At 41.9% G+C, this 25,700-nt stretch overlaps 1 protein-coding gene and 1 long non-coding RNA gene across 7 annotated transcripts in view; one reads left to right on the top strand and one right to left on the bottom strand.

Moving 5' to 3' along the window:
• The window catches only part of XDH (xanthine dehydrogenase), an 83,379-nt gene extending 78,373 nt beyond the window's left edge, over positions 1–5,006 (bottom strand). For 3 of the 6 annotated variants that reach the window (XR_013540373.1, XM_020809339.3, XM_020809340.3), the window contains exon 1: positions 879–1,082. Coding sequence is in view for 4 of the 6 variants with exons in the window: in XM_020809339.3 (XP_020664998.3) it covers positions 879–932 (54 nt within the window). In the remaining 2 variants the exon portion in view is untranslated. Of the gene's footprint in view, positions 1–878; positions 1,083–4,946 lie in introns of those variants that run through there. The other 3 variants (XM_072991104.2, XM_078383011.1, XM_078383014.1) reach the window with 2 other exon arrangements.
• LOC144585810 (uncharacterized) overlaps positions 1–25,700 on the top strand; it is a 256,170-nt gene that overhangs the window by 208,691 nt on the left and 21,779 nt on the right. The window lies entirely within an intron of this gene.

The raw sequence follows: 25,700 nt of genomic DNA, 5'->3' as shown, positions 1-25,700 counted from the left end.
AGAAAGGAGGTGCTAATTTGTTTCAGTTTGTGTATTGCCGTCATGTGGTCTACAAAAAAATCTCCCCACAGACAAGACAAGCCTGATTCCTTCAACTTAAGCATAGCCTTTCTGGCCAGACAGCATTTGAGTCCGCTGTTCCGGTTCTAAAACACATCCGAAATTGCACAGTCCATCTCTCTCACTCCAGATATTGTGTGCAGGTACTTCTGAGCTAATTTGCAATTATTAGTACAATGCAGAGGAAGAGAGGGTTGTTGTGAGTTGGAAACGGGCTTTGATTTTCTTTTTTGTTTTGTCTTTCATTTAATTTACCATATGTTTCAGTGCAAGAATCAATGTTAAATGTTATCAGTCTGTTAACTGGCTGAACAAGGCAAAGTCAGAAGTATGTACAAATAGTCATAACATTTCATTACAAGAACTATGGACTCTGTATAAAGTAGGCACAGTTTACATCTGTGTGTTCACTTTAGTGAAGATGTCTCAGTAAACTTTTTTCAACTCTCCTTTGAGTACTGATTTAGGAACTGTGTTGTTGCTGTTTTTTACTTTAAGGCCATATTTTGCTGTGAAATATGTTAACAGTTTTATCAAGACAAAATGAGAAATCAATATTTTCTGGAAGAAACATATGGGATATCATAATTGATTGCTGTTACTATGAATTGCATGAAAATATGAAGCCAAGTGTCCACCCTCTGTTTCAAATAATCATAAATAATTCTATGTGTTTTTTGAAACAGTTTTTTTGCCTCTTTAACAGCTGTAAACAACTGTATAGCTGCGGTGGTGAATGTAGCCCTTTGAAGAGTAATTAGAAAGATTATCCATGGCTTGAATACAAGCAAAAAATTAAAATGTGGAGTCTTCCCTACCTTCTTGCCATTTACAAAGAAGACCAGCTCATCCTTCTTTTCAGAAGAAGTCATCCTTTATGCCTCCCAAACTTCACCAAAGAGTAGTGGAAGGTCCCAGATCAAAATGTTTTGAGCTTCCCCAGCCCAGCACTGCAGCTGTCTAAGTTCTCAGGACAAGAAGCAATATGAGGAGCCCTCCAGAATCTCTAACCTTATTTTGACATTTGTGCCCTGTGAGAGTCCAGGTTATATAAGAGCTACCCAGAGGCGTGTCAGCTGCACTTGGCTGTGCCTTCCTGCTCTAATGATAGCACAGGAGAAACTGAAAAGAATAAAGTCACACCCCTTTCTGTGGCATGAGACTAGACTAAATCACTCCTTAATTACGATAGTGAGTGAGTAAAGAGAGAGACAGCTAGCCTTGACAAGAGAAAGTACTGCCAGCAACTGAAGCTCCTGCTCTTTCAAGTTTCAAGCACAGTGGTGCCTCGCTTAGCGAGCGCTTCGTTTAGCGACAAAATCACTTTGCGACAAATTTTTTTGCGATCGCAAAAGCGATCACTTTGCAGTGTTCCCTATGGGGTAGTTTCACTTTGCAATGATCGGTTCCCTGTTTCGGGAACTGATCATCACAAAGTGACCATTTTCGCACAGCTGATTGGCGGTTTCAAAATGGCCTCTGGGTAAACAAAATGGCCACCCGCTGTTTTCTGGGACGGATTCCTCGCTTAAAAGGCACCGAAAATGGCCACGCTATGGAGGGTCTTCGCTGAACTGTGAGTTTTAAGCCCCTAGTAACGCATTAATCAGGTTTTAATGCGTTTCTATGGGCTTTTAAATATCGCATAGCGACGTTTTCGTTCAACAGCGATTTTTGTGGAACAAATTAACGTCACAATGCAAGGCACCACTGTAGATGGTTTACCTACCTGTTGTTTATTTCTACCATGATGGCTGCCACGTGCTACACCACCCGCTTCACTAGTAATAACATTTGTAATTGATCTTCCTAACTAAATATCTTGTTCCATGCTCATTGAATCATACAATTAGAAGATAAGGCTAGACATAGATAGCACCTTTTTTCAGAGTGAAAAGGGGACATAAACTAAAATTCAGTGATAAATCACAACTAGAGTAGACCCATTGAATCAATGAACCTTACACATCAAATCCCCACTGATTCAGTGGGCCTTGTCTAGTTGTGACTTATTATTGAATTTCACCCTTTATCTGTCATATGAGCACTCCCCAGTTATCTTCTCTATTCATAGCTATGTATCCTTTTGTGTTGCTGTGAAATCCTGCAACCTGGTCTAGCAAACATGCATGCTCACAATGGGAAACAATGTTTCTGCTGTGTGACCTTCATCTTTGTTCAAATGTACTATACGTAGTATTCTGTCTCCGGACAAAATCTATTCTAACCATTCCATCAACTCTTTAGGGGCAAAGGGGTTCCTCATTTTTCCCTGGCAACATAATCTATTGGCCAACTAAGCTTTAAATCAGTGGTTCTTAACCTTGGGTTACTCAGGTGTTTTTGGACTGCAACTCCCAGAAGCCTTCACCACCAGCTGTGCTAGCTGGGGTTTCTGGGAGTTGCAGTTCAAAAACACCTGAGTAACCCAAGGTTAAGAACCACTGCTTTAAATGAAGACATTTTTTCCTGTTGCCCAATGGACAGTTAATCTGGAACGGATGGCTTTTTGTCTTTGTGACTGTCATAAATCAGCTCCACCTGTCAGATTTCCAAGTCAAAAGCAACTCTGCGAAGATCTGGACCAAATTCAAATCACACTGGTTAAATTCAAGAGGGGGAAGAGAGTAAAGTGCAAAATATTATGGCACCTTACAGATTAATAAGTTGATTGGATATCTCAGTAAATCACTGAGTACCTGGTTGTAGAGCCAGAGGTCAGGAGTTCAGTTTTCTACTGTGTCTCCTGTAATCTCAGTGTAGTTCTTAATACTCCTGTAAACATTCCCTTATAAAAGAAGTATAATGCTACACATAATTAAACTCCATAGTCCTTGGCAGGATGATCTCAACACACCATCCAGAAAACATGTAAGGCCTCTTTTCTGACATGCCCCACTTCAAGCATTTGTTTATGCTTCAAGTGGGACATTTCAAGCATAAACTTTTTTGTGCTTGAAATGCACTTTACTTTTGGGGCTTTCAAAATTTTGAAAACTCTTCTTTCAGCTGCTTTGAGTTGTATCGTAGTTCAAAAGTAGGACAGCATCAAATTTAACAGCTTATAAAAACCATGACACTATCAATTTGGAAAGTTGGAAACTGCAGTTCAAAGCAGGTCATACTGCAAATTATCTAGGTTCATCATGCAATGAACAGTTCACTGGGTAAATGGAGCTTCTGTTCAAAGACACCCTTAGATGGTTGCCATTTCAGCCATGGCTTCCCTAATTCATAATTTTGCCATCCTGTAGAATCAAATTGAGTGATTCCTAGTTCAGGGGAATCTGGTGTCTGTTCTTCTAAAGCAGGGGTGGGCAATTAATTTCTATAGGGGGTCACATGAAAAATCTGAACTGTGTTCGGGGGCCGAACCAACTTTACTTAAAAATAAAATGAAACAGTGATGTTATGATTGTTTTTATTTTAAACTTGTTAACCTTCACAAAACTAAAGAGTTTTTTTGCGGTATGTTAAAGATAAGCAACTGATCAACTTTAGACAAAAAGCTATAAATGGTTTTGATGTTCAAAACTGTCCACGGGCCAGATAGGAGCAGCTTGCAGGATGTATGTGGCCCTCGGGCCACACCTTGCCCAGGTCTGTTCTAAATATTGTCTAAACAAGGAAGAGTACAACTAACATATGAGATCGATCTGGGTGTATGGAAGAGGTTAGGGTTTTCTAAACAACCTCATATTTCCCAGGATCCCTGGATCAGGATTGTGCACTTCAAAACAAAAGTGGAAGATTCTTACACTCAAAAATGTTAATGTAAAGAGAGTGCCAGATTAGGAGAAAAAAAAACCTTTAAAAATACCTATGGACTTCTTGAGCTTCAAGGTTTTCTCTTATAGAGTGGTCATTTGCATTCATGTGAATACCATCCCCTCACAGAAAGGAAATACAAAGATGTATTATCTTAAGCAGACCTTGGCCCAAGGCTTTTACTGACCTAAGATGGTGAAAGGGAGAGTTTGAGATGGATCAACAAATGTAATAATATTAATGTTAGCCAGAATTGTACTTAACCATACTTCTGTTCCTGGCACAATAAAACATATTTAGGACTGTCCTGTCCAAGTTCACTGAGATAAAACTCCCATTCTATTGAATTAACTAAACCTATTCCAAAATAAGTGCACATGAGAATGCAGTCTGAAAAGGCAGCCACATTTCAGACTTCCTTTATACCCGGCCATGCTCTTTAAATCCTTGGTTTTGTTTCTTGAAATACTTTGTTATTGTAAATTGATACAGATTTGGTATAAACACTGTTTAGGAATGCAGCAGCTTTAGTCTGCAGTGAATATACTATATTGTGTACATGTTTTGCTGTGTTTTTATGTTTTGGGGCTCCATTTTACTTCTCTATTGCAGAAGGCATGTTACAATTGGTTTCTAAACACGTGCTGTCAAATGCTGGTTTGCTGTTAAAACGGTCATGGCAACTGTCCAAGTGCTGAAACTTTTTCACTCCATCAACAATGGGTTGTTACTGCTTATATAACAAATTCTAAGTGTTCGACGCAATTCACAAAAACTGTATCGATGAGTTTTATGACAACCTTGTAAAGATATGCCAGAGTTAAAACACTCCCACCCAAGAGATCAATTTTGCTTGATCCATCTAGAGTTGTAGCTTATCCAGCATCCTATGTGCCACCAACCAGATCTTTCTAGGAAGCCTATAAGCAAGGGTTTCCAGGAAACATCTTTCCACTGTTGTCTGCCCCCAACTTCTTGTATTATTTGGAACCAATGCTCACAGTTTCTGGGGTTTTGCCATGTCACACAGTTGCATAAAAAACAAAGCAATCTCCACTCAAAAACAAAACACCAACAGCCTTGTGACACTTTATATATATTGTTTGGCATAAGCTTACCTGGATAGAAGCTTGTTACCATTGATGGTATGGGTAGGCATGAGACTTTTGTATTTCATAGAATTCCATTACCCAGAATTCACCAGGAATTCTCTTACCAGAAGTCTGGAGGCTCCAATCAAGAAATCAAAGTCCTCACAGGATATTTCAATTACAAAGTGATTGAAGAGCCGTTTTATTCTAGTGAGAAAGAAAACAGAAAACAGAAATGGGAGTAGCTAAGCTCTGTGGGAGCCATGAGGGATTAGAGGACTAATAGTTTTTCTGAGAGGCACACCATATAGAGCCTAATATGCAGAGAGACTGCCAGTCTCCTAATCCCTTGCAGTTTTCACAGAAGTTAGCCATCGTTGTCATCCATCTCCTCTGTCTTCTTCACAGGCTAATAGAGCCTTCATTCCTCACTTTTGCATAACTGAACATTCTTGTGAGGACTTTGATTTCTTGGCTACAGCCCCCAGAATTCTGGCTGAGGAATACCTGATGAGGGCTGCAGGTTGAAGTCCAAGAAATATGAAAATCTCATGCCCAGTAGAGGGTTAAAGTCCATGAAAGCTTATTCCAAGTATTAAAAGTATTTAAAATGCCACAACGGTCACATAAAATCCAACAATCTTTGCTCAGAATTAAGTTCCACTGAATTCAGTAACAGGCTGTATGTTGAACTGGAATTCTCACCAACCCTAGCCAGCCTAGGTAATGGAACAACTGTCTAATCCAGCCACACACTTTGCCCACTCTGATGTAAGGGCTTGAAGACCTAAAACTTGTTCCAAGAAATAAATCTCATTGTTTTCTTTATGGGGTATTTACAAGTTAATGGATATAAGATTGCAGACTCCGTTTCTAAGAATGTTTACGTGTATTGGCTCGTGTTGCTTTCAAACAGACCTTGGGCTAAGTTGCCAGTCAGTGGCCCCAAACTACCCTCACTTCTGCACCATTCCGATAGAAGATCATGTTGCACATGCCATGAACACCCACCACAATGTGCTGAATCAAGTTACTGGAGCTTAACAAATGCTGGAAATGCTCTAAAATGGAGAAATCCTAATCGATACATTATGATCCTATCCAATCATTGCTCCATTCTTTGTGCTGGCTGCAACACTGGAATTCTCTACATATAATTCATTGCTGGGAGGTTTGCCAGTGGAATGCCATGGAGCATGGGAAATGGACACAGACTGTGGATTCAGTGGGTGCATATGGTTACAACCTTGGGTACTGCAAGGCTCTCTGCTATGTCACATAATAGAATACTGGGCAGAAGGTTGTGTTCTGCAGTTTTGACAGTAAAGGAGCTCTTCCAGTAAAGGAACCCTTAATTCATTTAGACTCTCTCTGCAGAGAGAGAGGTTTTAATACTTTGCTTCTTAGAAACCTGTAGTACCTCAGCTACATTCTAGACACAGTTGCAATGCTGAAAGACAGAGAAAGTGCTAAAGCGCAAAGGAGAACTTTGCCAAATAAAACATTCCAGGTCTGCTGCTTGCCGTGTGCCAACAAGTCAAACAGGTTGGACAGGCTGTCCATTATTTAATTCTCTTATGCTTTCTTTGCAAGCAAGGGCTGGGGATGTTTTATGCTTCCAGGTCCACCTTTTGTGCACACTCCTCTTCATGTTTGCTTTTCTCCTTGAAAGGATATTGATGGAAATTAGCTAAATAAAACACAGTTTTCCTTCTTGCTGCAAGATGTGGCCCAATGAGGAGTCAATGTGAAACAGCAGGTTGTGGACACCCTTATGGATGTCAACATAAGGGGGACACCTGAAGTATACAGAACAGAAAGGACTTCCCAATAAGCGTAACTAACATGAACCCCAGTTGCTACTTCTTTTATCAGTCTTTTTGAGTTGCAGTAATGCACCTACCCTCTTCTCGGATGTGCGCCTTATGAAAGGGGTTGAGTGTGCCAGTGAAGTTGAAAGCAATGCTGTCAGGCGGCCAGACTTCATTACAAACCTGGAATCCTAGTAGGGTCACCCATGATGGAATGAGACAACAGACTAAGATTAATTAACCCACTTCAAGGCAGCTACTGGGCAGCGGCAGTAGCTGAAGGTGACACTCAAGGAGGCAGCAGCGGTGACACTCAAGCTAACTTTTGTTAGTACTATGCAGAAGGTGGCAATGGTAAACGCCTGCTGAACTTTCCTTACCATGAAAGCTCTATGATGAGACAGTGCAAAATGAATCAAGAGATAGTGCTGGAAGATGAGACAGAAGTGAAAGGAAAGTCGAATGCTACACAGCACATACAACTGGAACAGTAAATGTGAGAAGTATGACTCAAGGTAAACTGGAAATTGCAATGGCACGTATAAACGTTTTAGTGCTTTGTGTCAGTGAACTAAAGTGGACTGCAATGGGACATTTTTAGTCAGAAAACTACCATGTGTTCTAGTCTGGAAATGACAAATCCAGAAGAAATGGGGCAGCTATTATAAGCAAGATGTAGCACAAATAGAGCAAGAAGGCAAGGTCTAACTGAATAATATCAATCAGACTCTGTGTTGAAAATGAAGTGCTTTATTTGCCCTGGCAGGTGAAAGGTGTAAGCGGAGATGATCTGAGGCTATACACAGGCACAAGTAATTTAAAAATTTATTTAAATCATAACAGATAAACAGGAAATATGATCTATGAAACAAAGACACAATATAAAAGAATTCAAAGGAAAAGCAATGAATTTCTAACATGCAATGGTTAAATAAAAAGTACAAGGCAGAACAAACAGTATTAAAGTATCAGATGAAATTATAATTATGCAAAACTAGTCACAGTTAACCTTTTACAAAACATTTGCCATAGCCTTCCACCAGCCCTCTAGTTGAAGCTCACTATGCTCAAAGGTTTTTTGCCTAAAGATTGAAAAAGAAAGACATATAGCTACCTATTCCAAGGAACAGGTCTCTGAAGACTCAGGGGAATGTGTAGGAGAATTGTATTGCAGCCCCTTTCTTTATTCTCAGAAAGTAAATCATCCCTTTGTCCTAAGGGACATGATGTGACCACAGCATCTTATCAGGGTACACTCTGGGCCTGGACCTACTGGAAGTATTCAACCTTGTAGCCTGTCCATACTGTTCCATTATCTTCCAGCTCAGCCTAAGCCTTGTTGCCACAGCAATGACGTATCTGTTTGTTTTTGTTTCTTGTTTGTTTTTTGTTTTTGTATTTTGCTCATTTCATCATGTGAAAGTCCAGGCTAGAAAGAGTTCTCAGCCTTTTTTATCAACAAGAAGCAATCAATTGTGCTATTTATGTAACAAACCAAAGATTCCGTTGATGCAGTTTCATAGACCGACCATTACATGGCCATTAGTCCATTTCATAGCCCATATATTTGCAAGCCAGCCTAATCCACTTGTCCACATGCCTTTTACCTAGTGTACCATTAAACCTAAAAGTTGGTGCTGATTAATATGTGTAAAATGTATCAACATAACCATCACTCAGGGATATTCTCCAACTAAAGACACTGAAGAAGATGAATCTGGATGCAATCATCCAGGAGGAAATTGATCATACACCAAAATTTTAGGCATCCTTTAGTCTCAAGAGACTATGGTAATGTGCGCTCTGTGGAGGACTTTGACCAGTGTCTAGTGTGGCTGAGAAGGTCAATTCAAGAGTGGCAATCCCTTCCAAACTGAAGACAAATACAATCTGGCCCCTGTCTAGCTACCTGATTTGGCTTCTTTCGTGACTGCCCCTTTGCCTCAGCCTGCTGGACAAGGGTCTCTTCAAATTGGGAGAGGCCGTGATGCAACGCCTGCCTCCAGGCTGAACGCTCAGATGTCAGGGTTTCCCATCTGTTGAGGTCCATTCCTAAGGCCTTCAGATCTCAGTTGCAGATCTCCTTGTATTGCAGCTGTGGTCTCCCTCTGGGGCAATTTCCCTGCACTAATTCTTCATACAGGAGATCTTTTGGAATCCAACCATCAGCCATTCTCACAACACCAAAATAAGACATGCTTATAAACTTAAATGCAAAAGTAGGGGACAAAGCAGAACTAAATGTGGTGGGGGAAATTGGTCCAGGAGACAGAATTGAAGTAGGAAAATGACTCTTAGAGTTCTGTGAAGCCAGCAAACGGTTTATTGCAAACACATTCTTCAAGCAACCAAACAGACAGCTGTACTTATAAGCACCACAAAATGATTGATACAGTCAATATAAAAATCAAATAGGCTGCATAATTGGAAGGTGGAGAAGCTGTATGCTCTCTGCCAAAACAATTCCTGTTGTAAAAAGATGATGGAAGAAGCACTTAAAATTGTAAAGAATGGATGGGAAACGAAAGTGAAAGGTGACAGGGCCAGAAATTTGAAAGCAGTTTTTCAATGACTGTCACATAGAGGCAAAATAAACCCTATTAAAACAACAAGCACAGAATGGTAAAGTGAAATGATAGCTGCTCAGAAAGCACTGGGAAGAAATAAATCGCTTGAGGTAGATGGAATAATAATAGAACTATCTCAAGTACAGAGACTAAAACTGTCAAAATGCTAACAATAATGTGCCAACAACTAGGGAAAACAAAACAATTACCCACAGACTGGGAACATTCTATTTACACCCCAGTCTCTAGGAAATGAGATGGCAAGGAGTGCAGTAACTTAAGGACAATTTGCTTTAAATTCTCATACAAGCAAAATGATGCTCAAGGTGTTGCTAAAAAGATTTTAACAGATTGAGAAATATCTAATGTTCAAGGTGGATTCCAAAAAGGAAGAGGCATTCAAGATACTGTAGGACTGCAAATGTCTACTGGCTACTGGAGTGCACAAAAGAGTTTCAGAAAAAGGTCAGCCTACACTTTATAGACTGCAGCAAAGCCTTTGACTGTGTAGTTCAATGAGAAACTATGCCTCAGCACATTCGTCCTGATATGTAACCTGTATTGTGGACAAGAAGCTACTGTTAGGACAGAATGATAAGAGGTTGAATGGCTTCCTCCAGGCAAACATATCAGATGAGGGGGCATTTTATCCCCTTATAATGTTCAATATGTATGCCAAACATATGATATGGAATTACAGAATAGATGCAGAAGGAGGAATGAAAATTGGTGAAATAATAGGTGGAATTTAAGATATGCAGATGACACCATCTTACTGGCAGAAAACAGCAATGACTTGAAACAACTGTTAGGGAAAAAGAAGAAAGTGCCAACATGAAGAAGAAGAAAAAATCATGACTACAGAAGAACTGTACAACTTTAATACTGACAATGAAGAAACTGAAATAGGTATTTTGTATACCTGGTTCAATCATCAGACTAAATGGAGGCTGCAGCCAAGATATCAGGAGTCTGAGACTGGAAGGACAGGAATTAGAAAAGATCACAAAGTGCAAGTATGCATTACTTGAGATCAAAACCAAGATCATGATCATCCACACTCTTGTATTCTCAATCACTACGCATGGTATTAAAGTGGAACAGTGAAGAAAGTGGGGGGAAATGGGGAGGGGAATTGATTCATTTGAAATATGGTGCTGGAAGAGAGCTTTGTAGATACTCTGGACTGTAAGAAAGATGAACAAGTTGGTTCTAGATCAAATCAAGCCTGAACTATCTCTGGAGACAAAAGTGATGAAACTGAGGTTATCCTACTTAGGGCACATAATGAGAAGGTTGTCTGGAAGAGACAGTAATGCTGGGAAAACTGAAACCAGCAGGAAAAAAGGAAGGCCAAAACTGAGATGGACTGACTCCCTATGGAAAGCCACAAGCTTGAGTTTGCAAGAGTTGAGCAGGGCTATTGAGGAAAGACATTTTGGAGATATCTCATTCATAAGGTTGCTGTAAGTTGGAGGCAATGTGATGACACGGAACAACAAGAAATACGACTCTGTTCTAGAGAACATTTTGGGGACCCACATTTTTAGACAACCCAAACAACTCACATTCTTTTGATTTGTCTCTTTTACCAGACAAAAGTGAAAATGTCTCAGTGTTGCAGATCTGGATGGAAGTCTAGGGAATCATTTATATTCCCCCATCCTCCCAATCTACCAAAGAAAGCCCCCAAATTAGAGAGGAAATCTAGTCCACCTGGAGTTCTGACCTGGTGAGTATGAGATGCAACCTAATGGAACTGAAATAGATCCTATTAATTCCAGCAGACCCAAATTGATCATCCTAGAGTACAGGGCATATAATCATGGGCTCAAGTTACAGGAAGCCAAATTTTGGTTGAATATCAGGAAAAGCTTATTAATTATTAGAGCAGTGTGACAATGGAACCAATTACCTCTGGAGATGGTGAGCACTCTGATGTTGGAGGCATTAAAGGGCAAATTAGACAACTATCTGTCAGACTTGCTTTGATTTTAATTCCTGCATTAAACAGGGGTTTGCACTCAAGGTCCTTACAACTCGATTTTTCTCTGATTCTATAGTTACTCTAATCCTGTATTTCTGTGTTAGCATCCTTTATGTTTGCATCTCTGATGATTTTAATTTGTTTTGTAGTATTTAATGTACAGATTAGTCACAGGTCGCTGCTATTTTGTTGAGTAACTCTAACACTGTACACCTGTACAGCAGAGATATAATTATAGGGCTCAATAAAGCAATGTATTATTGTATTGCCTAAGCATGATGCAAACTTTATTGTGGTTGACAGTGCATCGTTGGTCTCCACCACGGAAAGGCAATTATCGAGGTGAGAGATATGAAACTGAAGCATATGTGGGATGTGAGAAGAAGGAGAATTCTGGAAGGATTTTGGTTACAAGCAGTCTTCTGGCCATTACTGAGAGAATCTTGCTACACCTCATTGGGATGGCATTCAAGAAGCACAAAGAGAGGGTAGATAGGTAAGCCTTATGATGGGTTCTTATTGCCCTGGTTGCCAGAGCAGTTATCACAAGCATGCAATGGTACTTCCACACTAGTTTCTAGAATAGGAAGTATTCACAATCCTAACCAGAACAACCATCTCTCTCTCTCTCTCTCTTTCTCTCTCTCTCTCTCTCACACACACACACACAGAGAGAGAGAGAGAGAGAGAAAGAGAGAGAGAGCGAGCAGTTTTCAATATTTTCAAAACTACTGTTGCCCATATCAGAATAGGGAAAAGAGCAGGTAAGGCAGTGATGCCCATAGATAATTTTTAGATTCTAGACTTATTTGTTTTTTGGAGGGGCTATTTAGATGCACATTTGTAACTTCTTTAGGTGTCAATTTTTACCTCTTTTACTTCCAGATGTGAGCTAGCCTTGCTACATTGTAGACTTTCCTGCGTCTTCGTCCAGATTAGGGAGAGAATCTTCGAGTATGCTGTCTGAAACTATTTTGGGGAAAACAATAATACAAAGAGGCTTGAATCCAACTGGCAATCCAATCTAATGTAGATGCATTAAACTGATGGGATTTACTTCAGTATCAACTTTATTCAACAATAGTTTTACTCTAGCTTGGAACACCAACTTAAGTTAAACCAGAACATTAATTCTTATGACACCTGTCCAGATCGTTGACACAATGTGAACATACTATTTGCTACTAGTTTAAAAAGAATAAGGCACAGCATAGCCTCTTGTTCTGGCATGCAAACCACAACAATGCCAATGCTTGCCATAAATGCATGGTAAGTAACCACTGACAAATGCAATAAAAATAATGTAACTGCACTCCAACTACAGTATCTCTGAGACTGAAGATGTTCAAATGTTACATATGGTGAACCCTCCTAAATGGATGTGAGGTTTGGACTATGAAAAAGGAGACATTCTATAAAATAAAAACTTCTGAATTGTGGACATACAGAAGAATCCTTCCTATTCATATCTCTTGTTCTGATGGAATAAAGAATGAAGAGGCACTTCACTAGATAGGAAAATGAAATGAAAGAAAGAAAGAAATAGAATTGATTCTTAAGAAATGGAAACTCCCACTTAGACATATAAGTTTTCAGGACAAAAATGGTTGTGTGTTCTGTGCTGTCAAGTCAGAATCAACTTATAATTACCCTAATAGGGTTTTCAAGGTAAGTGAGACATTTAAGGAGTGGTTTTACCAGTTCCCATCCCCCTGTGAGCTTCCATGGCCAGGTGGGCATTTGAACCCTGTTTGCCAGAGTCCTAGTCCATCACTCTATCAACTACACCATACTGGGTATTGCTGCAAAGTATCATTAAGATTGATGTAAACATGGAGGAGGTAGAAGATGGATTTCTTGGCTGGGTAACATCAGAGATTGGCTGGCCTATAATAGAGAACAACTAATCCCGAGAGAGAGAGAGAGAGAGAGAGAGAGAGATGCCATGATGATAACCAACCTCAGCAAGTTAGACAGCACCCAGAGAGAGAGAGAGACTCCATCTAGTCCAGCAAGACTCTGTCCAGAGAAGGAAAGCGAGTAGAAGCCATGCCTATTCAATTCTATATTAGTGTCCTAACCTCTAGCATATAGTAAGAGAAAGGAAGCAGAAAATAGCACTCTTATAATAGACCAATGTAGGTAGTAGGATCCTCAAAGATCTATACTGGGCATCTGCTTCCATTTCTTGTTCATAATCAGAACCAATTGCCTTGGGAAAGCACTCCAGCACTGGAGGTATTGAAGAGAAAATTAGATAACCATTTGTCAGATCTACTTTGATTTGGATTCCAGGATTGAGCAAGGGGTTGAGCCCGATGACCTTATTGGCTCCTTCCAACTCTATTATTCTATAAGTCATACAGGCTCCTTCTAACTCTATTATTCTATAATACAGAATTATGGTGAGTCATTTGCTCATTACACTAAATTACAGAACTCTAAAATGATCATGGACATTAATATGAGACACTACCTCCTCTCATATGTGTCTGCCTGGAATCAGTGATCCCCAGTGGGTGGCCTCCTGTTTATCCATGCCATTGCAACCATTCTGAGAAGCTAGGCTGATGAGCACATGAGACAGGGCCCTCTTTCTAGCAGCACCTCACCTCTGGAATTCCTTACCAAGGGAAGGGAAGTCAACACCCTCCCTGGTGAGCTTCCATTAGGCACACAAGGCCATATTGTTTCATGTGGCCTTTGGTGGGGGCAAAATATTGCTTTTAAAGCTGGCTTTTAATGTTGTTGCAGATTTGGTTTTAAAGATTGTTGACTTGTAAAACTGATTTTTAAAAATTTAAGATCTGTTTTTAAGAAACATTTTATCGTTTTGTGATTTGGTAATACCCTTAATAAATAACAAATAAGGAAATTTTAAAAGCCAGCATAGTTCAATGTAAACAAGGGGAAAGCGGTGTGCACTGGAGCAAAATAGCCTATCTTCACATATAAGCTAATGAGGTCAATTGGCATGGCCAGCCAGGAAAGGGAGTTTAAGAACTATAAAGAAAAGTACTGCAGTGAAAACTTTGACCCACTATGGAGCTGCAAAAGCATATTCCATCCTTGGAATCAGTTGCAAACAAAGCAAAAACAAATTGACAATGTCATAAAGTTTATGATTTATCTGAAATAGTATGCGTAGTTCTAGTCATTGCACCTTAAAAAGCTAGTTACAGAAATAGGTTGCTTCCAAATGGAGTTTTCTAGTGTTCTAGAAGCTCTTTTATCTTGTCCCACCTAACATACTTTCTTTTCGATGCTAAGAAGAAGAGATGTAAGAATTGGTGGAGAAACATGGGAAGCTAAGACAATAAAGAATGTGTCATCTTTTCCCGGACTTTGAGGCAGAACAATCTCAGGATAGAAGCTACATCTAAATAAGCCCCTGGAATGGATGCAGAAAAGTTACAGAAACAAAGTTGTAACTGGAGAACAGTAGTTGTGAGAAATGATGAGCGGGAAGGTGTTGCTTGTTACATACAGCACTGATGTTACCTGTCTGTCATGGGTTTGGAGGGAAAGTTCCATCCTATGGGGAGTGGAAGGCGGGACATCAGGAGGAGGGGCTGTACTGTATAAATATGTGGAGCGTGTGTGGAGAAGTTTAGAGATGCTGAGACGCTGAGAGACACTGGGTTGTGACGAAGCAGCAGCTGGGAAGAAGAAGCTGTTGTGGGAGTCTGTGTGTTAGACAGGGTACTTCTGTGTGTCAGAGTACCAACCTGATAGGTTCAGGTGTCTGTTGGTGAGCCAGAACTGATAGGTTCAGGGTCTGTGCTTCAAGTTAAGGGTTCTGGGTGAACCAAACTGTGTGTGTGTATGAGTGAGAATAAGCCACGTTACTTTATTTAGTTACCTGATTGTTTATTTTTCCCTGTGTGTATTTAAAATAAACCTTATTCTTTTTATTGTTTAAAAATCCATCCCTGGTCTGTGTGACTTCTTATAGGGAATGGTTGGTGGCAGCTTAGTGTAACCGTGTGACATATCCCAGTAGGTCTGGGTTTGTCACATTGATTGGTGTCCAGCGGGTGGGATACGACTGGTCCAGTTGTCCAGTGGTCCAGCAAAGCCTTGGCAAGTGTGCCCAGAGCAAGGGGGGTCTAGTCAGGGACAGTCTGAGGCGCGTAGGTAATCTTCTAGGTGTACCTCACGGGGAGGTGCGCTAGTAGAAGAACGTGCCAACTGGGGAGACTTAGATTAAGGTGCTCTGAGGCAGCCTAGTTTTGGCGGGAAAAAGCTGAGGCAAAACTGCGTAGTAACAGTGAGCTAGCTTGCCAGCTGAGAGGCCCAGCAGAGGGGGGTAGGCTCTGACTCGATACTGTTGCAAGTTAGTGCTGAAGAACAGCAGCAATCTCTAGGGAGAGCTGGTTCTGAGGCAAAAGGAAAAAAGTGGTCGTTTTATTTTGAGGCTTGACTTTTTAAAGCAGCTTGTTCTGAGGGGGGATTATGCCCTTGACTCGAAGCCAGATGGCCGAAATGAGTGAAGTGAAAGACCCCCAGATTGACCAAGGTTCTGAGGATGAATTTGGCTCAGTGCAGGGTGACAGCACAGTAGAGCAGAACCCAGAACTTAGAAAATTGCTCATAGCCCAACAGCATGAACTGAGGATGAGGCAATTGGAAAAAGAAGAAAGATTAGAGAGGGAGAGAATGGAAATGGAGAGGGAAGAAAGAATGGAGAGAGAGAAAATTGCTCTGGAAAAAGAAAGAATGGCGTTTGAATTAAGAAAACTGGAAATGATGAACCAGAACAATAATAACAATAGGGATTCTGAGGGAGGCCAATTGTCTAAAGCTGACCTGAAGAAATTCCCTGTGTACCACAAGGGAGATTGTCCTGAGGTGTTCTTTTCCTTAGTGGAAAGAGCGTTTGTGGACTTCTCAGTGAGGGAAACTGAGAAGATGACCATCATGCGATCTTTAATCAGTGGTAGCCTGGCTGAGGTTTATGCCGAGATGCCTGAGGAACTGATGAAAGATTTTGCAGAGTTTAAGAAACTGGTGTTTGCAAGACATGGGATAAATGCGGAACAGCTGAGACAAAGATTCAGGTCCCTCACCAAGAAACCAGAACAGACTTTTACCCAAGTGGGGGCCCAATTAGTGAGGCTGCTTGAGAAATGGCTATCTCAGGAGGGAACAGAGACCTATGAGCAGCTTAAAGACTTGATAGCACTGGAACAGTTCTATTCAGTCCTGCATGGGGAATTGAAATTCCAGGTGAGGGAAAGGAAACCGAAATCTGTGGCAGCAGCCGCAGAGATCGCAGATTTTATTTCCCAAATAAGAAAGCCCTTGGGTGAGGGGAAATCTGTAGGTAAACCCAAAGAAACCTACAGCAAGTACTCTCAGGGACCAGGGAAAAGCCAGCAAGGGGGAGGGGCCCATGGTGAAGGGAAGCCCTCAGACATGAAACTAAGACCTCAGATTTTGGAGGGAAAACCAAAACAAGATGAGAGAGAATCAAAATACACCAGAAAATGTTATTTCTGTCAGGGAAAGGGTCATCTAATCTCAGAGTGTGAGAAATTAAAGCAGCTAAAAGGAATGGTGCCTCAGAATGCTAGTGGGACCAAGCCAAAAGCTGTGTTCTGTGTCCAGAAAGAGCAAGGCTCAGTGTCACTGAGGGAGCCTGTTGCCATGGCTACTCAGTCTGGAACAGCTACCTCTGCTGATCAGGCTGAGGAAAATGGTCCTCTTGTGGAGGTAAAGCGCTGCTTGCTGGTAAAAACAGATTCTCAGTTGTTTGAGACAGCAGGAGTGGACGTAGGAATACTTGACCGTCAGTATAGGGGGCTGCGGGACACTTGTTCCCAGGTAACCCTGTGCCATCCAGATATTATTCCTAGGGAGTTTATAATCCCAAATGAGAGCATGAAGGTGGCAGGGATTGAGGGGCAGGTAATCTCTCTGCCAGTAGCAGAGGTACCTGTCAACTTTCAAGGCTGGAGGGGAGTTTGGAGGCTAGCGATTTCATCGACTCTGCCAGCAGCCGTGCTCGTGGGAAATGACCTAGCTGAACATGTGAAACGGGTGCTAGTGATTACACGCTCACAAGCCACCACAGGGACAGTTCAGGGGGGCAATGATGAGCCAGAGACGGAAGCAGAGGGGAGTTCAGAAGCTGTGGTGGAAACCTTAACCACAGACAGCAGATTTGGACAGGAGCAAAAGGCAGACGCCACTCTCCAAAAGTGTTTTGAACAGGTGACTGACGCCCAGCTAACACCTGAAACCCCAGTGAGATTTCTGGAGAAAAAGGGGATTTTATATAGAGAAACCCTGAGGAATATCTCAAAAGGGGGAGATGGGATCAGAAGTCAGCTGGTGGTACCTGAAAAGTATCGCCCCATGATCTTACAAAGGGGTCACTCTGACATGTTTGCTGCACACTTAGGAGTGAACAAAACACAGCAGAGAATCACACAGAATTTCTACTGGCCTGACATAGGGAAGCAGATCAGGGAGTTCTGTAAACAATGTGATGTGTGTCAAAGGCAGGGGAATAACCGCGACAGGACCAAAGCAAAGTTGTGCCCTTTGCCTGTGATTGACACTCCGTTTAAATGCATAGGGGTGGATATTGTGGGACCTTTGCCCAAGGCCACAAAGAGGGGGAACAGGTTCATTCTAACAATTGTGGACCATGCCACAAGGTATCCTGAAGCCATACCCTTGACTAACATTGAAACTAACACAGTGGCCGATGCTTTGGTGGGGTATATGTCCAGGATGGGATTTGCCTCAGAGATAATCACAGATTTGGGCGCATCGTTCACATCAAAGCTCATGAAACGCTTATGGCAGATCTGTGGAATTAAGCACAAGGAAACCACTGCCTATCATCCGGAAAGTAATGGGTTAACTGAGAAGTTCAATGGGACTCTAATGCGCATGATTAGGGCTTACTTGGCAGAGAATCCAAACAATTGGGACCAGAAGCTGCAATCCCTTTTGTTTGCTTATCGATCAGTGCCACAAGCCAGTACCGGGTTCAGTCCATTTGAACTTTTATTTGGGAGAAGGGTGAAAGGGCCCCTTGATTTGATCAAACAAAATTGGGAGCAGATCACCCAGGATGACCCACAAGACGTTGTGACATACATAGACACCTTGATGAATGACCTAAAGAGAAATCTAGAGCTGGCAGCAGAAAACCTGCAAGCTCAGAAGGTCAGACAGAAAACATGGTATGACCACAAAGCTAGAGAGAGGCACTTTGACCCAGGGGAGGAAGTGCTTTGGCTTAGGCCCTGCAGAGAGAATAAACTGCAGCTCAAATGGGCAGGACCATATAGGGTCATTTCCAAGATGTCAGACCTGAACTACCTAATAGAGCAGGAGGAGAACCAAGCAAGGAGGGTGGTTCATGTGAATGCCCTAAAACCCTACTACAGAGGGGAACAGAGGGTTTTATTCGCGATAAAAGCAGCTGAGAGTGAGGAAGCTGAATTACCCTTCTGGGAGGGTAGAGGGGAAGTAAAATACAACCCAGAGGAGGTAAAGATCAGTCCTGCACTCACCCAAGACCAGCAGCAAGAACTAAAAATGCTGCTTAGTAAATATCAGCAGGTGTTTTCCAACAAGCCGGGGATAGTGAAGGGAGTGATGCATCGGATCCACACAGGGGATGCACCCCCGCAGGCAGTATCCCCATACCGAGTAACGGGACCCTATAGGGACAAGGTGCGGAAGGAGCTGGACGAGATGCTTAGGGAGAACATAATCGTCCCCTCTTCTAGCCCTTGGTCCTCTCCGATAGTCCTTGTGGACAAGCCTGATGGGAGCATTAGGTTTTGTGTTGATTACAGGAAATTAAACCGTGTAACCACTCCTGATGCCTACCCAATGCCCAGGCTAGACAACCTGATTGAAACCATAGGGGGTTGTCGGTTCATCTCATCATTGGACCTGGTAAAGGGATATTGGCAATTAAGAATTGATCCCAGGGATCAAGAAAAGACTGCCTTTTGCAGCCCTTTTGGTCTCTATGAGTTTCGAGTCCTGAGCTTTGGTCTCAGAAATGCACCAGCCACATTCCAAAGGCTGATGGACCAGACCTTGGCAGGGCTCAGTGACTTTACAGTGGCCTACATTGACGACATAGGGATCTTCAGTAATACCTGGGAAGATCACCTGATACACCTGGAGGTAGTGCTGCAGAGGTTAAGTGCAGCAGGGCTAACAGTAAAGGCCAGCAAGTGTCAGCTGGGTAGCCCAGAAATAAAATACTTGGGTCACATGGTAGGGGGAGGAGTGATAAAACCCCTGGAGGCCAAAATAGAAGCTGTTCGTGATTGGCCTAGACCCAACACCAAGAAAAAAGTCAAATCATTTCTTGGGTTGGTGGGCTACTACAGAAAGTTCATCCCGAGGTTTGGCGAGATTGCGGCTCCGCTGACCGATCTGACGAGGAAGAAGGCTGATGACCGCATCCCGTGGACCAGCGACTGTGAGGCGGCGTTCCAGAGGTTGAAGGAGGCGTTAATCAACTATCCTGTCCTGCGTGCTCCAGACTTCGACCGGGAGTTCATCATCTACACCGATGCGTCTAACAGCGGGGTAGGAGCAGTTCTGTGCCAGGAGGATGAGAATGGTGACCAACATCCAGTGTCCTACCTGAGTAGGAAACTTCAAAAAGGTGAGAGACATTTGGCAACCGTGGAGAAGGAGTGTTTGGCCATAGTCTACGCGATCCAGAAGGCCAAGCCTTACATCTGGGGAAGACATTTTGTTCTGTGCACTGACCATTCACCATTGCAATGGTTAAAGACAATGAAAACCCACAATAGCAAACTTATGAGGTGGGCTTTAAACCTACAGGACTATGACTTTGAAGTGAAGGTGGTCAGAGGGTCAGTGAACTGTGTTGCTGACGCCTTATCAAGAAGACCTGAAGATTGAAGACGGCGAAAGAACATGGACTATATGTGTATATAATGATGACAAAAGTTAAATGTACCTGGTTTTGAATTTGGTTTGTATGAATAAAGGTAAATGGATGTAATGTATATGGTAAATGTTTAAAATGCCTAATTGCTATGGTTAACTTAGAGTAAGTATAAGTAAGTATTATATGGTATGTATAACTGTTGTTGTGTATTTTATACAGGTTGTTTTTTGGTGAAAAGCACGTTAGCTTTCCCCCTACAAAACAACTTATAAAGAGGGGAGGTGTTACATACAGCACTGATGTTACCTGTCTGTCATGGGTTTGGAGGGAAAGTTCCATCCTATGGGGAGTGGAAGGCGGGACATCAGGAGGAGGGGCTGTACTGTATAAATATGTGGAGCGTGTGTGGAGAAGTTTAGAGATGCTGAGACGCTGAGAGACACTGGGTTGTGACGAAGCAGCAGCTGGGGAGAAGAAGCTGTTGTGGGAGTCTGTGTGTTAGACAGGGTACTTCTGTGTGTCAGAGTACCAACCTGATAGGTTCAGGTGTCTGTTGGTGAGCCAGAACTGATAGGTTCAGGGTCTGTGCTTCAAGTTAAGGGTTCTGGGTGAACCAAACTGTGTGTGTGTATGAGTGAGAATAAGCCACGTTACTTTATTTAGTTACCTGATTGTTTATTTTTCCCTGTGTGTATTTAAAATAAACCTTATTCTTTTTATTGTTTAAAAATCCATCCCTGGTCTGTGTGACTTCTTATAGGGAATGGTTGGTGGCAGCTTAGTGTAACCGTGTGACATATCCCAGTAGGTCTGGGTTTGTCACATTGCTGTCTTCATGATGTACTTGTGGGGTGTCCAGTGAGAGATGTCTTGCTCTTATGACAGCAAGGCAATGAAATATAGAAAGTGCACTTTCCAGATTTCGTGGTAGAAGACTTCATTATAGATTGCAGAAAAAATAAAAATGAAACACAGTTCAACAAAGCTCCTTAGCTGCTTAATAACATAACTAGTGTTTTTAGATGAGCATTAGAATGGAGATGATATCTACTGATTGAAACGTTCAGGAATATTGGACTTCCCCATACCTATCTTATGCATAAGAGACACACGCCACAGGAAAATGATAGGTCACAGATGGACGGGGGAGGAGGAGAACAGTTTAGGACAAACAAAAAAGCTACGTGTTGTTTTGTCTCAGCTGGTCCTGTTTAGGCACTTACAGGAACTAAGGCAAGGCATTGGGTGTGGATAGTGGTAACTGCTGGTATCATCAAGGGCAAGTAGGTTGGTTTCCAATGATGCTCTAGGGGTTTTCCTCTGGAAGAAGTTCATCCTAATATTTGCTCTCCTTCCTAGTAAAATAGAGATGATGCTGAAGGCACTGAATAACTGTGGTTTCAAAACCACACTGCTAGCTAAGTGTTTTGCCTGTGCAGAGATTGTGCCCATCTTCATTATATAGCATCAGAGGAGCAGGGGTGGCAATAACTCCATCCCAATGTCACCATGTTTCTCCAAGTCCCCCTTCCATTCTCATTTCATCCTTTGTTTGTATCAGGCAGCAAACCTTTCTATTCCCATTTGGAAATCCATGCATTCTTTTCCAAACATCCACTCCCTGTGTTCATTTTTTATTAATATATACACTATTGAAAGTAATTCTAGCCAGCCAAGAGATTTGATAGCTGTTTGTGCTGAACCAAAACCTTTGTCTGCCAATTTGGAAACTATGTAGTGGGTAGAGTGACAGACTAGGACTCTGAAGAACAGGGTTCAATTCTTCACTTGGCCAAGGAAACTCACTAGGGGAGTGGAACTGGTAAAACCAGTCCTTAAATATATCTGTGACGGACAGGTCAGGAACCACTCCTGTCCATCACAATGGAACCCTGATTCAAGAGCCAATAGCTGTACAGAAAGGCGGGACTAGGGATATATAAGAGAATGGATTACAGTTAAAGGGCAGTTGGGGTCTGAATTAGTTTTGGAGTTAGAGTTAGAGAGGAATTCAGTTAGGGATGAAGTAGGGACCTAAGTTAAAGAGAAGAAGTTAGGCAGTTAGGACCAGCCTTGTGTTAGTGAAGAGTAATAGAGAGATAGGGAATGAGAAAAGAAATGAATAAATATCTTGATTGAAATGATTATAACTAAACAAATATAAATGTTACCAAAGCACAATCTACTGAATGAATAAAATGAGACCATCCATGATTTACTTTACATGATTTGTGAACACTTAAATAAACATTGTTTAATTGAATCACACTGATTGAAGAGTTGTATTTGATAGAGTGAGGAGAAATCCTCTGGTGGCAGCGGAAAGGGTTGAAATATAAATGTCACACCTGAAAGTGAACCTGGGTTGTGTGGAGAAACAAACAGGGGAACTGGGTTCATGACAATATCCCACCTTGAAAGCTCTATTAAGGTCACTATAAGTTGATTCTGACTTGACAGCAAAGAACACATGCAGCACAGTGGTTGGGCTGAGAGGGGAGTTGGATATGGTGTAACTCAGCTCATTTCCCGCTTCTCCTGTTAGCTAAGCTCAACTATCATAGCAGCTGCGCTATCAGATCCAATTGTGTGGCAGACCTGAGATCAGACTGCACAAGGGGCTTATGCTGGCGCAAGGGCAGTTGTCCCTCCACAAGAGGCTTCTGCCAATTCTTGACCAACTGCAACTCCACTGCGAACCATGTTTAAGTTTATTTTTCAACAAGACACATTTTAATTGAGCTTTAACAGGTATGCATGTCAGTATTTTTAATAAAATGTATGTGTATATTTTATTTATCTGAAATGCATCTGCATCTTGCGTGAATTGGTCTAGAAAGGTGAGCATTGTCTTATGAGAAGTCTTGAGAGGTGCAGAATAAATACTGTCCTCAAAAATCTTTCCCCCTAAATAAAATTATTTTCCATCCCTAGAGAAGCCAGTTATTTCTGTATTTTTTTCAATCCTGCCAGCATCCTGCAGAGGAAGAAAACATGTCTGAAAGATTAACCTTGCTTGTCATTTCTGCTCCTTTGGTAGGATGCCCCTAGCATGGCCTGGTCATCAAATTGATCATGTGACCAGTTGCCCGACCAATGTGCAACAAACATGCTTCCAAAAGGGGAAAACTGTGTGTGTGATTACCCTTCTAACACATAGTTTTAGGGATTAGGACTTGAGTCACAGGACTCTGTGAGGGTCTGACTTTTGACTCCAAATTCAATTCAAAGAAATCAATAGATCTCTGTTGTTTCAAAACAGGTGAAAAATTTATTGGTGCATTAAACAATAAACAAGTGTCTGGAACATGATTATGACTCCTTTCTCCTTCTGCCAACGGGTCTGGAAGGGGCTTCCATTCATCAAACAGGAATGGGTTTCTATAACTGTTGTCCCATGGTCCTGGGAGATCAGCAGGGACCTAGTCCTTTATGATCTGCCTCGTCACGCCTTCCAGCAGGGGGACAGTCTCCTCATCCAGATCGTCATCCCATAAGATCCATCCATCCAGGTCTCAATTCTTCCAGGGTCTTCCCTGTAGTTCCTTCTCTTCATCTCTCTAACCCTCCATTACAATCTTTCTCTCCTTTCTCTCTCTAACCATTCCTTTTCTTCTCTCAGTCTCCTTCTCCACTCCCTCGGCTCTGTTTCCCCCCAATAAGAGGGTCTAGGGGGAATCTCTGCTCTTCTCCTATAATCTGCTGTAGCATTCAGCCCTGCCCTCACCTGTCCATCACAGCTGGGCAGTGGAACATCAGCTAATGAGGGGACAGAAGGTGATGCAGAAGGGGGAGGAGCTGGAATATATAAATGGGTGTATGAGGAAAGAGAGAGAGAGATGTTGAGAGGGTTAGTGATGAGTGTGTCGATGGGCCTGTGAGCCAAATAGTCAGTGAGGGAAGACTCTGTGTGTGTCAGTGAGTGAGAGACCTTGATTAACATCTTGTGATTTACTTACTTTATTTTGTTAAACCAATAAACAAGTTTTTGTTTTGAAACAACACTTGTCTTTTTTAAATATTGGATAAAATTGGTGGCAGCAAGTGAAGAAGAGTGAGCATTCCTGGAGGCCTGAGTTGGTAGAGGCTTCAGCGTGCTCGCAACATCTGCCTCCTCTTTTGGCGCTCTCAATCTCTCCCATAATCCAGTCCAAGGATCCTGCTTCCACACCCATTCCCAACCAGGCAGTAACTGCTCTTTCCTCCTCTCTACTTCCCCCATCCTTGCTTCAAACTCCACCCTCCTTTTTTTCTTTCTTCCCACCTTTTCTCCTTGAAGCTCCCCTATCATCACTTTCTGTATGTCTTCTATCAACTCCTCTATCACTGTCTCCTGCTGAGGTTCCACTGTAGGTTCTGGCACAAGTTTGGGGTCCACTTCCTTAGTTTTGTTGTTGAAGAGGGACGGCTCTCCAGCGAGTGGGGTATCCCTCTCACCCTCTGTCTCAAAACTCACTGTCAAGTTGGCCTTAAGTTGCACCAGTAACTTGACTCAGACTTGATTCAGGGAACTTTTTCAACGACACAGACACAATTCATGAGTCGGAACCCACCCGCCCCATCTCTTTTTTTCTGGGGTAAAAAACTTGTTTTTAATAAGGACTTACACTTCGGGCTTGGGACTCGGGACTTAGTATCAAAAGCTCTGACTTGAACATGGGACTTGGGACCAAGGCTTAAAATGTGGACCCAAAGACTTGCCAAAATCCTTGGGTTTTTCCCAACCGGATTCCGCCCTTTCTCAGAATGTTAGCCATTTTTGTCTGTGCAAACAAAACAAAGCAAAGCAAAACAAAATAGTAACATAGAAACAAGAAACAAAAAATGTTGTGGGACCTTAAAGACGAACTGCTATATATTAATGTGAGCTTTCACGAATAAAATCCACTTCCTCAGACAAAAAAAAGTGAGACTATAGTACTGTCATTTTTTTATATAGCCCCATAGTCAGGTGGGGATAAAGATAAAGGACAAAGTGACAATGCTTCATTAGTACTTGATTGGGTCATCAAGATGTGAATGATGTCAATTGCCAGATTATAAAATAAAAAAAAGTCACATTAAAATACAGCAGCCGGTCTTAAGGTTCCACAATGTTTTTCTCTTGTTTTGTTTGTTTGTCTGTTTTTTGACTTGTTTGGGAGAATTTGCATTTTTTTTCTTCTCTTTTTTTTTCTTTCCTTGGGTGTGTGTGGGTGATATGTCCTTTGCCACTTCCTGAAATTCAGAATATGTTCACATATTATTTACACATCACATAATAATGACCTTAGAACTGCAGAGCTGGAAGGGATCCTATGGACTATCAAGTCCAGCCCCAATCAAAGAGGCACCAGTGCAGGATCGAACTCTCAAACTCTGGCCCTGAAGTCAAATCCCTAAACCACTGAGCTATCCAGCAGTTCTAGACCAGATAACGTTTCACGTGGATTCCCTCTGAGGTCATCACATTGTTCTGAGGTACCTCAAAGGGGCATTATCATTGTCAACACAGATCTACTGGAGATGGCATTG

Source organism: Pogona vitticeps, chromosome 1, assembly GCF_051106095.1.
Source record: "Pogona vitticeps strain Pit_001003342236 chromosome 1, PviZW2.1, whole genome shotgun sequence".
Taxonomy (NCBI): Eukaryota; Metazoa; Chordata; class Lepidosauria; order Squamata; family Agamidae; genus Pogona; species Pogona vitticeps.
This window is presented reverse-complemented; position numbering and strand designations above follow the sequence as displayed.